Source organism: Galendromus occidentalis, unplaced genomic scaffold (genome assembly GCF_000255335.2).
Source record: "Galendromus occidentalis unplaced genomic scaffold, Mocc_1.1 scf7180000077458, whole genome shotgun sequence".
Lineage (NCBI taxonomy): Eukaryota > Metazoa > Arthropoda > Arachnida > Mesostigmata > Phytoseiidae > Galendromus > Galendromus occidentalis.
In genome coordinates this window covers 210461-223645 of record NW_003805446.1, presented here as the reverse complement: position 1 = coordinate 223645, position 13185 = coordinate 210461, and the positions used below count along the sequence as shown (strand labels likewise).

General features: G+C 53.6%; 1 protein-coding gene across 1 annotated transcript in view; it reads right to left on the bottom strand.

Annotated features, from left to right (window-relative positions):
- LOC100909220 (myosin-G heavy chain) overlaps positions 1-8597 on the bottom strand; it is a 62534-nt gene extending 53937 nt beyond the window's left edge. The window contains exons 1-3 of the mRNA XM_029111650.1: positions 8398-8597; positions 7299-7896; positions 4909-5035 (exon numbers count right to left, since the gene is read on the bottom strand). Of these exons, the coding sequence (XP_028967483.1) occupies positions 4909-5035; positions 7299-7896; positions 8398-8415 (743 nt within the window). The 5' untranslated portion in view covers positions 8416-8597. The remainder of the gene's footprint in view (positions 1-4908; positions 5036-7298; positions 7897-8397) is intronic.
- Positions 8598-13185: the final 4588 nt, after the last annotated feature.

Genomic DNA, 13185 nt, shown 5'->3' with positions numbered 1-13185 from the left:
CTCTTCGATCAAGACGGTGGTGTGAGGGAGACAACGCCGACGCACCAGAGGAGGATGAAGTGAGGGATCTAAGGCCCAGCGCTACACTATGAGGTGAGGAAGACGAGCCAGCCGAGGATACTGCAGAGGAAACACAGAGCGGGAATTCGACAGAGAGAGGGGATTCCGCGGCGAAACTTTGTTGAGTGAGCTCGACCGCCCACCCACCAGCCACAACTATTGATCGGGAGCCATCAGCAAGCTAGGTCAGTGGGCCTCCAGCGAAAGCGAAGTTCGGCTTGACAAGCATTCGGACCGGCACGACGACGAGGACGACCCGCTTCCCTCCGAATCATCGACACCAGCACCGAATATCGGGGGTCCTCGGAGCGGGCCGGTAACGAACACGTAAAACACGGATGTTCGGACGAATTATCCGCCGCGCCGCCGGTCGGAAGCAACCCATGGGCGAAGCATCCACGTGTGCGAGCGACTCGGCCTTGTCCCCGGGGACATCAAATTGTTCGAAAACCGATCACGAAGTTCGGTGTGGAAATTCCACCCCCGTAGGATTCATGGTGCGAGTCTATCGATTCGGCACTCACGACAAGCTAAATCGACAGAATCGTTGGGCGTTCACCGCCGGTTCGTGGGTCACATCCCACAATCCTGCTTCCATTCGATAATAGGAACGACACCCGCTCTGTCGGTCCGATAACATGTCGTCGGACGAGTATTATTGGCGAGACAGTACGAGAGGTCGACTTCTGACATAATCCAATCACTCGCCTAACTCGAATAGGCGTTCAGACCCCGCATGCTGCTCTGTCAGCAGAAATTCCATGATAGGTTCGTTTGATTTTGAGAATCGCCCCATCTATTCCTTGGAACTCATTCAAGGACAACTTGGAGGAAGAGTTCGACCGGAGTCTCGACAAATGAGATATTGAACCGCTGTTCTCGTGAAGCTCGTACACGACGACTATCACTGCCTGCCTGAGTGGAAGTTCGCATGAGCGGCTGTCCTGTCGTCGACGATCGACAAATGTTTACCGAGGGTCGGTACCTAGAATGACAATGACGACGTCTGAGATCATGCTCGATATCGAGGGAAAGCGTCTGTCGAGTCTCGATCGAGTGCAATCATCGAAGAATATCCGAGCGATCAGAACTGGAGCCGAGAATTGAAGTCCCTCCGATCACTCGATTAGCGGATCCCGATAAGTCTAGATAAGCCTCGATCGATAACTCTCAAACGCTCCATCGTCTACGGAAATTCGTAATCGAATGTAGCGAAATGTTCACTTCGATCGCCGGGGTAAAGAGTAGAATGTTCCCGAATATGTATAGGTTTTAGAGGAACAAGCTCAAAAACTTGAGAAGGAACAAGCTGACTGGGCCATCGATGGACTCGATGTACGCCGCTCGAACAGCAGTGTCACGAACAGACACCGAAATACATCGAAATCGACCTTGGCGGCGGCGGCGACGACGACGACGACAACAACAACGGCAACGACGACTCCGCCCTTCATGATCCCAGCCCAGCTTAGCATCGATGGATCCACGGACCGACTGGTCGAGCGAGCAGCGACCGACCGACCGAGACACTAGCAGACATTCACAAAACATTGGCTCAGCCTAATACATAATTCCCCTCACACAGCACACGCACATCGGGTTGAAATCGCCGATCGGATCGTTGTCCGACGTGGTGTCCACGATGATTTCAATGTGAGCCCCCTCCATGCGCTCGGCTTCTAATGACCGGGACGTTTTTGTTATCGATCGATCGGAGACTCAACGCCGGGTTCGTTGTCGAGGCTCGGGCTCGTTGTAATCGCGGCTGGAGAGCACTGGACTCCTCGTGGATTTTGATCCCATGATCTCAAGGAGTTCCATTCGCGGAGTCAGCACGACGAGTTATTCAGCCTTTCCTTGATATTCAACGACTTTGTTCTAGTCTTGAATTTTTCTCTGCTCTTTAATTTGGAATTCAGCTCACATAATAATTCAAACGGCGGAAAGGTCTTTCAAACGAAGCGAGACGCGAGTCTCTTCGACAACGACTCGAGAACGTTTTGAAGATATGGCTGTATACAAAAAAAAAAACTGTGCGCCTGTTTGCTTGCACGAGAGCGTCGACGACGACGGCGCCTCCTTCCGCACGTCCGCTCGTCCCCTCCCCCTTGGACTCGCCCCCGACACGTACCCCCTTTATTTTTCCTTTCTTTTGTGCTTGCTCGCCGACGAGTTCAGTCGTTCTACGCTGCCAGTGCGTTGATATAAAAAGTCCAACATGTTCCGTTGATTCTTCGCCCGGCGCACTTCTCCGGATTCGGTCGTTTCCTTCGATTTCGTTCGTCGTCTTTATTTTAATTCGATTTAAGCAACCGACCGTCCGATCGGAGGACCGACCAACGGAGGAGCATTCGGTTCATTTCTGCCTCAGTTCTGTTCTGACTGAGTGAACGAATTAAAGCAACGAACCGACGAGCGGGAAAAGAAGGAGCGGAATCAAAACGAGAAAGCAGATAAAGGAAGGTCTAACTCGCGGAGTAGACTGACTCGCCCCTCCCACGGCTGGAATCTCAAACGGAACATGGACTTCTATTCCTATGAACCTGTCACCCGGGAGGGTTTGCTCAGACTTTTTCGAATCCTGGTGGAGCGTTCCGGAACCTTCGAAGCGCGGCGCACAAGTGTGTACATAGATCCGAATATTTTAAAGGATCGACGTCGCCTACATCAGCTGTACATAGAAGAGTGGTTCGCGTGCTCATGGAAAGCATGCAATCGTGCATAACCGTGATAAGCTCTTTGACTGGAAGAGAGAGAGAGAGAATTCTAAGGTTTGAGGTGCGCGGACCGTGCCGAGCACATCGAGAGGATTTTTCGGGCAAGCTCTCGTGTGGGACGAGGGAGAACGTCGAGGTGATCTACTCACGGCATGCGGCCCGATCTCTTCGTGTTCCATTACGGAAGTATGGAAGAGCTCAGCTCCGGGTCGGACGACCGCTGTGTCGTACCCTTCGTTATTTCATCCGGCGGACGGCTCTTTTCCCGGTCACTCGTTTGTTCTGCTCGCCTGCGCTGCTCCAGCGAGCGAGCGCCCTGAAGTAGCTGTTCCTCTGTGAGTTCAATCTGTTAGCCCGCGTACATTAGTCCTCTGACAGCTAAGTGAGAAAAAGATGGAAGGGGGAACGCGGGACGAAAAATGAAAAGCAGATACGGCCAGTTCTGTGAAGGTTGGAAAGCCACGGGAAAGAGCCTGCGGCTCACACGGGATATTCAGGATGAGAGCCAAGCGGCCAGGAGGGTACACAGAGGACGGAAGGAAGAGAGGAAAAAGATGAAAAACGAGCTTTTCGAAAGAGATAGGACACGGAAACGGTCGTCGGGGCATGAAGTGAAATTCGATAAAATGCGATAGCTATTGATTTGTGATTAGGGCGACCATTGGGTCGCTCCGTTGGGTCTTTCGGCCTGTCTGGCCTCTCGCCGGCTGCCCGTTTCGCCAACGACCGTCCGACCGGGCGAGCGGGCGGGCGGGCGGATTGGTGCCCCTTGCCATCCGCTTAACGTTAATTAATACCTCCCCGTCCCCTGGCTCTTCCGATAGCTCCTCTTTCAATCGTCCGATCTCACCCACAAACTTGCCACCCTCCACCTGGCAGCAGCAGCAGCCGCCGCCGTCGTCGTCGCCAACAGCTAGCAGAGAATTCAAAGTTCTCTTCTGAGTGAGCCGCCGCCGCCGACGTGCTTTGGAATAGAATTAACTGAAGAGGGAAGAAGACGGGGCTGGCGGACCGATGAGAGGGGGGAGGGACTGGAGCTGGAGACGATAGACATGGGAGACAGCTATTTGAGATTCGAGCCGAAGTCGAACGAGCAAACTTCGAACAAGCCCTACTGAGCGGCCGGAGGAGAGCGGGGAAGAGGATCACATGAGAAGCCGTTTAAATAAATAGATAGATAGTATTAGGGGAGGATCACCAACTGTTTCAGTCTGCCAAGGGGTCCCCCAGAGAACCTACCAGCTACCGACCGCCTGTTCATTCCATCGGCGCGCTCAATCCTTTCAATGGAGCTCCATACTGGGTCGAATTCCTTGCTCCGCTGAAGCAATCCCAGTAAATTCAAAGCGCCCCATAGGTACCTTCCATCTGAAACTGACCGGGACTTGTTAATTGGTATTTCGCCCCTCTCTCTCTACCGCTGCATCAGCCGGTCCGGCAGAGCTGACTCTGATTTGCATTCCAAAGCGGGCGGGCATACCACCGAGCTCGCTTGAGCAGCCCGCGCGGCCTTGCTCCCGACGCAGCGTGCGCCTGCCTCGAGTACGTAGGAACACACGAAGAACTCGGTACGAGCCCGTATACTTCGAGTGAGTAAATGACCACCGCCGAGGATGTCCAACTGTCAAGGCGGGCGGGCGGACGTAAGAGAGTATGGCAGGGGGTAATCACGACACGCCATAAACACGCTCAGACTAGTTGTCCAGTGTACGATTTCGTTGACGTCGTCGTTGGCGCTAAACAACCGCAGCCATTATGCTTCATGCTGCTGGTCGTGATGGTGTTTATATCGCGCACGGCTGGTTGTTGTCTGAAGCGATGTGCCTGAAACAACAACGAGCGAGGCTTCTTCAAACCGAGCGTTTAAAGACTATGGGCGGAAGGTTCCGGACAGATAGACAACGGCTTGCAGGCGCTAAAGTACGCACTTCAGCTAAGTAGCTTATGACATGACGTCGACGTGTTATAAACTGAACAACACGCAGACACCACCGGCCCCCGCGTGGCCGTGAATGAAGCAGCTCGGTGAGCTTCGCTCAACATGGCGCAAGTCCGGCCTGCTGCCCTGCTGTAGGTACATATTCATTCACGGATACATAAGTCGTATTTCGGGCTCTGCTCCGGGACGTACGCGATGCCGTCCTCGCTGTTGCAGCTGTTGTACTTATTGCTTCTGTTGTTGTTGTTGATGTCGTCGACGGCATCGTCCGGTAGGTCGGCAGCGACGGTACCGTTCTGTGCCTGACGAACAGAGCAGGCTGCAAAATTTGATGATGCTCCGTACTTTCTCTAGAGATATCACGCTCACTCGATGGCCCAACTACGCTCCAGGCTCGTAGCCCGGAGGCTTGCCTGGTTGACCGGTGAGCAATCGAGATACTGAATGGCAATACCCTCGATCGATAAATCTTATATGCGATGGCATCATGTGTTCAGAATGGAAGGAGCCGTCTTGGACGAGCCGGACGTCGATATAAGGTCAGGCCGGTAGAGGTAGCTCCTGAAAGAATCCCTATGAGATGACGCGATCATTATCGAAGAACGAGCTGCCCGATTGACCGGGCTTGTCGCATAGCCTGCTAACAAGGTAGACGCGGCCTTGAGGAAAACTTTCAACTCACCGATAGCCAAAGTTGCCGTTTTCCGGTCAGACCCTCGCGTCCTTGACCTCCGGTAGTTTCGGAAAAAGAAACAACTTCCTGCCTCTGTCGAATCTCGCTTGCGGGCCTAATTCTGTAGCTCAAAGACGTGCGCTAGAATGCCTGAATATTCCGTTCCAATCGATTCATCGGGCTCGGAACATGAGCCCGATGAGGCTACCGCTCTCAACAAGTCCGTGGCGGAACTCCGACACGCTACTTCCCTCTAGAGGGATAGATCGCCTTTGCATTCCGATGCCCGATCGATGAATTTGTCTGGTTAGTCGACAGAACGTTCGAGTCCACCTATCAGCTTCGGAATCTCGTCTTTGCGACTTGTCTAATCTGAAGTCAAACCCTCGATCGTGCTCACGAGCGCTTTCCGGTTTCCGTCATGAGCAATTCAGCGAGCGTCTCCAATAGCCGAGGAAGCAGTCTCGGAATGACTGACTCATCACGAACAGGAATTCATCTGTCTCGATAATTTTTTTTGAAAATACGTCCAAAGATTCCCAATGACTGCCCCGTAAATACTGGTCCCTCCCGCGTTGATCCGCTAATCGAGTCTCCTTAGCGCTCCGTTGAGAAGACGCGGTCTCTTGGAAGTTCGATCGTTTTCGAGAGAGTTAGCAAGAACACTCGAAACCGTCTTGATCAGCATCATCATCATCATCATCATCTCCCATACCACAAACAAGTCTCCAACGTAATCGAGACGATAAGGGACTCTCGAAATAGTTCTCGCTCGAGCCTTTCCAGCGTTGTTTGTCGTTCCCGGACAGAGTTTTTTTCCCCCCCAAAAAGCACAAAGAAAAATCGGTCAGGTATTCCACAGGATTCTCCACTGCGATTTATATCAGTGCAGGGCAAACTCGTCATTCAAGACGGGACGTCACGACGCAATTAGCGACGACTCTAGAGTAATACGTCGCCGCAAGCGATCAGTCTGGCGTTCAGCGAGTCTCCCTATGTGTACTGGAAACCTTGTCTCGATCAGAGTCGGTTTCGACGGACGAGACAAGAGGACTGAAGTAGGATGTTCCATCGAGCTGGCTCATGCGTTGCTCTTGGGCGGGGATGATTGTTGGGAACGGATTCATTCATGATCTATGGATGAGGGGTGTCCTGCGCACAAGATGATTAATTCGAATATCGTAAGACATCCAGAAGGAAAAAGAACAACAGGAAGAAGGAGCGAGCTCCTCTCCCCGGCAGAAGCGTCGAGGAATGGTGGATACGGGGGGGGGAAAGAAGGAGACAGTGCCTAAATATTTATAATATACACACAGCCGGCAAAGCGGGCGGACAGGCACGCAGGTCGCAGGGCGGCGGAGGAGGAGACGGCAGACAGTTCCCCGGCAGCTTTCGAGTGCTCCACGAGACTCTTCTCCATCCGTTGTTCAGGGCTTCTTGTTGCATACATAACGTCGTAATCCTATGAACAGCATTTTTCGTAGCTTCTTTCCGAGGCAACTTGCGACTTCTCGGCAGCCGACCGACCGGACGAACAAGCGGCCGGTCGGCTGGTGCGCTGGCTGGCTCTCGGTCGGTTGCTCGGTCTGCCGAGAGAAAGAGGGTCAAAGAAGATGGGAAGTCGGAAGAATTCAAGGAATTTCCCCAGAAAAAGAAGATCACTTTCGATGATATTCAGTTGTCGTTGTGGTTCGTCGTAACAACAATAACCGGGGTGGCTGGAGGGTACGGGGCGGAGGGGGGAAGGCGAACGACCGACCGACGCGACGTCGACTTGGTGGACGACGATGAGGAGACGAAGTGGAGCTTCGCAAACTTTTTTTCGGTGGTCCTCGGTTGTTGGACGACTACCGTTTGTTGTGCTGATACACCCCGACCATCTGCGCAGCAACTTTAAGCGACGACGAACTTCCTCCTTTGACAGCATGTGTCGCAACGGTGTTCTCCTTGACAGGCGTTACTTTTTCGACGCGTCGTTCACCTACACTGTGTTCGTTGTTGTCGACGGGGGCGGCGATGGCTTTTACTGAATGAGTCGTGTGCGTTGATGAGATCGACGCCGATTCCTCTTTGAGCCTCAGGGAATTCGCGTTCGCTTGACGTTGTTCATCGTTGTTGTTGTTGTTGATGTTGTCGTCGTCGTCGTTGTTGTTGTTGTCGTTGTTGTCAGCTTCCCGAACGAACACGAGAACGGGCTCATCGACATTTCCAACGTCGGCGATGGCGGAATCTCCGACGACAGATTCGGCGGATTCCTTCGCACGAACGACCGCGGAAGCCGGTGCAGCGGGATCGACGGCGACTGCGTTCAGGATTTTCGTCGTCGTCGTCGGAGCGCTCGTTGGACGTCCGATGGTGTTTTTTGCAGCCCCAGCCACGGACACAATCCGGGGCGATGACTCGTACATATCCGCCGCCGATATCGTGTCCTCCCTCAAGTGGTTGGGAAGCTCGGCGGCCTGCCCCCCGGCGGAGACGACCACCGCCACGACAAGCACCAACGAAACCTGCAAACACGAGTCAGCTAAATGCCATGTCTTGTTCGTTACTCTTCCGCAGCATCCGCGAGCGGGGACAGGGACGGCGGCGACAACAACAACGACAGCTGTTCGGCTCGTGAGCGGCTTGACGGGTGGACGAGAGCTCTGTTCGCCAACATCCTACCACCCCTTATTCCCGCGGAGCGGTCTCTTTCATCTAGTGGCGAGCTTGAACGCAGCCGAACTGCTGCAGGGAGGACCGCTGCGTAAACGCCGCGGGCTTGATGAACGAAGCCGCGGAGCTCCTCTTTGCTTGTTCTTACTCAAGTTCCACAACAAATAAGCGACTATCCCGGTTGTTGTTGCCGCCTGCCTGCCCGCGCGCCCGACCCACCGACCGAGAGCCGTACGCGCCGTTCCATCACTGCGTTCACCACTTCCACCAAGCGGGATAGTAGATAACACAGTAGGCGGAAGCCACGAGTAGGGGGAGTCGATGAGGTCCAATACTCGATCCTTTTAGCTTACCGCATTCTGTTTGTTCATGATTCACTTGTGCAGTCCCGATGATGCGCACGACGATGGATGTGTCGATGCCAGGATCGGCGGTCGACGGAGGGATCTCTCACGGGCCCGATGGGAGCAACAACTCTCAAACAAGAAATTCGAACCCGAAAGGTGCGAGCATTCACGCGCTCGGAGCCACATGCGCAGGTCGACACCACCGCCGCCGCAGACGTCGCCGCTATTGCCGTATATCACGAGAGGGAAGGAAAACTTCTTTCCGTATCGAGAGCTGCCCGGCGGACTGTCGCAGATTAGTGCCGAGAGCCGAATACCAGGTAATGCCACTCGCGTGACTCTCGACCCGTTGACGTCTCGATTCGGAGAATTCGCTGGCATTGCGAGAACATGGACGCATGGCCGGAATGTGCATCAGTTCCTCGAGTTTCCACTGAGCTAGCAGATTTTCTAAACAATCGGTCTCTCGCTGCATCACTGCAGTTCACCGGGAATGTTTCTCGTGTGCGTCGAGGTGACTCGATACAGCACGTCACGGGAAACGATGCTCTCGAACTTTGGAGAACTGCAGTCTCGACTCTTATATGGAATTTATTGATTCTGAATACCCTCGAGCGCGACCTCCGAAATGTCGAGCGGATGTCATCACCTTCGGAATTCCAGTCGCGCAGCTCCTTCTTTGGGAACGTGATTTACGGTTCACTGACAGTGAGACAAGAGCCCGGTGTAGGGTCCGAAGGCTCGGCGCCGCTTCAAAACGAGCCTCACGATCCTTTTTCCGAATTGTACTCGGAATACGGAGGGACCCACCGATAGAGCCTCCAACCGATGGAACTACGAGCAGCCGTTCGACCGACGGACCGACCGGGCGTTTGACCAACCAACGAGGTCACAGGGGGCCGGGGCGGCTATCTGAGCGAAGCCGAATCCCAGGCTGCCGTCGGCACCACCTCCCCGATTCCTCGATTGCCGCACTCGCGCGGGTTGGGGTGTCCAAAGCGATTTTCGGTCGGAGTTTGAAAATTCTGACACAGCACGGTCCATTCCACAGCCAATCGCTTCGATTGAGAGTCATTAGTCATCTGAATTAGCGCAGAAATCGGGAACCGAGTCTGACGGGGAGCTTCAAACGCACGAGGGACATCGAGGGCGGAGGGGGCACACGTCGAGGGCCTGGGTTAACGGACGATTGGGGAATTCCGAATTCATTAGGCATATGACGTCCAAGTTTTGATGGAGATCTCCCATTGGCACAGAGTGGGAAAGGTTCGGTTTGGCGGAAATGAAAAACTCTCTTCAACCTTGCGCGTATCGCAACCTGCGTAAGTTGCTTGTGTTCGACGGCAAGGCCGAGGGAGCGTCCGACTCCGGCAGCGATAGAGCGAGCGTCGATTAATGAAGCTCATTGACAACTCGGGCCGTGAAGAGACAAATCGACAGGACATGCAGCAGTCAATCCGAGACGTTCATTGAAGAGAACGCATTTTGGCGCAATCATAAATGCATCGACGACGCCGAGAGATGCGAATGACTACGGCGACGGTCCCTCACAATTTGGTCCTTGTCGCAGACTTGGTGGCACCCAACAACGACGCAATGTCGGCGACGTTCACGAATCGCTCGGTAATTCAACCCGCTCACCCATCACTTGAATATTTCCTTTGCTATCCAATCCTCAAGCTCGTCGCCCCTGTTCTCCCCAAACATTCTCGATTAAGTCCGCGGTGCATATCGAGATTTTCGAACATTTTGCGTCGTCTACCTCATTATTGTGAGTTGCTCTGCGGAGCTACGGCGAGACGATCCTCAACCGAGCGCTCTCGAACGATCGACTTGTCGGAGAAATGAGTTCGGTGCCATGAATGGATGATTTCGACTGCCCCTAAAACTACCGACCGATCGACCCTTCAACTGGCTGGCTGACTGATTGAGTGGTCGGGCTCGATGTCCACTTGGCCGGCTAGCGGTGGCGATCGAAGGAGGCCGAATATATTCCATTTGCATTGGTTCCGAAACGAATTTCGGCGATATGTACGGACCCAATGATCAGACCGTCTCTATCGGAAACGCGGTCTCCATTGAATAAGCCTCCCATCCTGATCGCTCTGTAAGAATTCTCGAAGGTCCCGACCTCGATGAGCGGCGATCTTCATCGTCCAAGAATTCAATCACTTTTCAGCGAGAATTCCAGTCCGACCGCTCATTGAATGCAGCGCGGCGCTGACGGGTTCCGGCGACTCATGAGCTCGCTCCGGCCATTGTCTCGGTGTCTGTCAGGAATAGCCATGCGGACGATATTAGCCCTGTTTCGTTCAATTCGAAAACTGGAATCGTTGCGGTGGGACGCTCGTAACGGTTCGTGAAGGGGAGGGGGCATGGCACGACCCCTTCTCTATATATCAGCAGCGGCTCCTCGCATTCCGGGCCGACCTTCTCGCAAGAAAATCTCGGCGTCGGAATTGTGATACCATGTCGTGATACCACGTCCAGACACGGTTCGGCTCCGGAGGAAGCTTCGCCGTCGTTCTCGAAGAGTCTCTTCAATCCAATCTGGAAAGCATCGTCAATCGTTCTCCTTAGACTTTTCCAGAGAAATCGGAAGGACGGGCGTCGTTGGTGGACAAGGCGGATTGAGAGTGAATAGTCAAGCGAAAGACTCGCTCGCTCGGTCTTTGGTTTATCCGCCCGCTTGTGCATTGCTAGCTCCATCCGGACCAATGGACGGACAGAGGGACGGACAGGCAGATAAACAAACTATGATATATGACCTGCGAGGCATCGATATCCGGTGAGAGGAGGGAAGGAGGGAGGTAGCGAGGGCGAAAAGGACCGATGTGACGCGCCGCCGCCACCGAACGAAAACGGGGGAGAAAAGCGTGGACACTATTTGTCAATGATGTGCGCCGCGTGTCCGATTAAGCCCCCGACGACGCCCGTCGACGGTTCTTCCGACGGCACGTAAATGGCTGACAGCGTGAAGTCGGCTTAGGCTTCGAGCCGCCGCCGCTCCTACCATTTGATTGATCGCATCTCTGTCATCAAGTCACGTCCTAACGAGCCCGTACGCCGTCGACGCGTCTGCCCGAAGAGTCGTTCCGCTGCTATATCGCACCCCACCCCACGCAGCCCCAACCCCCATGCTACTCCCCCATCCCCCTCAGCGAGCGCCAGCTTTATATCAACCTGCGGGAGTTCGCCGACAATATGCTTAGGTCCTCCGCCGGCTGGGCCGATCTGCGAGAGGGAGAGAGACGGACGTACAAAAAAAAGAGCTCTCCCAAATGGGAATGCGAGCTGTGATATCCCCGCGATACTGAGTGATGCCGGTTAGACTCGATGCGACACAAACGCGATGCGCTGACTGAGTGAGTTCGATGTGCTTCCCGACCGAAGTCCAACTCCGGTCCGAGGTCTGCCCGTTCCGATAGAATGCAGGGATCTGCCCTGCCCCCTCCTCTCCTCCCATTCAGCTCGCCCCCCTGCACGAGGAAGGAATTGATTTAGACCGAGGGGAAAGTCCGCCTTTTCAATGTTAGCCTGCTGACATTTAGCCGAAAAATCACGTCCTCCCGCAACTAGACGAAATTCTCCAAAAGTTCGTCTGCGGAGGGAGACTTTCAGTCTCTGGGGTCTGTTTTGAACTTTAGTCGGAAAGCGTATGTGTTGCCCGAGCTGCGCAGATTTTCAGAGCAACGAAGAAGAATGGAGGGGGATGTTCTGCGTCGGTTTGCGGAGCGCTTTTCTTGCCATTCCACGGCGCGGGATCGAGAAATTCATCTTCTCGAAAGCAGGTGAATTACCTGTGCACTGGTGATTGATAAAATCGAATCGATGGGGTACGCGGTCCTGCGAGCTCCATACGTCGCCCCTGTCATCGAGATCGAGAGGCCGCAAAAAATAGAGTGAGACGAATTCTGAACATGCATCTATCAAACTTGTTCTCGAACCTGGCCGAGGCAGACAGAGATTCCAAGATCGATATCCGGGGCGAATGATTTCTTCCGCCGAATCGGTGAACGATTAGGGAATGACGAGAGCAAAATAGCTCGTCGATGGAGGAAAAATGTTTCGTTTGGACTCCGGATCTGATATCCTCGCTCTTGTTTTCCGCTCGTCTTCGTGAGCTTGATCCTTGCGAGAATAATCCATCGGAATATGAAGCCCGAAACCGCAAACAAGGCCAGTAAGTATGCGTATGTGATTTTAAAGTGAGAGTAAGCGACTGATTGATCTGTTTTGAGATTGTGGCGCTCTCCAACTTTCTCCAAACGTCGAACATCGCACGGAGTGTTTGTCGAGCTTTTTGTATGCGAGAACTTTGTTAGACGCTCGAACTTGTTATCCTGACGACTCGGCGCAATAAAGCAAGATAAATAGGGGAGATAAATGATTGCAAATTGAAATTCCTTTCATTAGAGCACTGCGAGCTGAATCGCGCGCGGGTGCTTGAACTCTCGGATGTTAGATACTTCCCCCTGATTTTGGCGCTTGGGGTTCTCACAGATCGAGTTCCCCTCTTCGTTCATTCAGTCAGTGCGATCGCACGAAAAATTGTTGGGATCTCAATCAAGGGCTAGAGGATCTCGATCCTAACGGAATTTTTTCTTCCCTTCCACTACGGAGGATATCCGAGAAATCGAATCGTCCCGGATCAGCAATATCAGATGTTTAATATTCGCATGCTAGGTTTGACGGAAACTTCGAGGAATGCAGTTTGGAGCCGATCTTATCTCGTAGCGATCGTGTCTGGCGGAATTCTTCGACTTCCGGAGGAGCTCGAGGACGCAATATCCC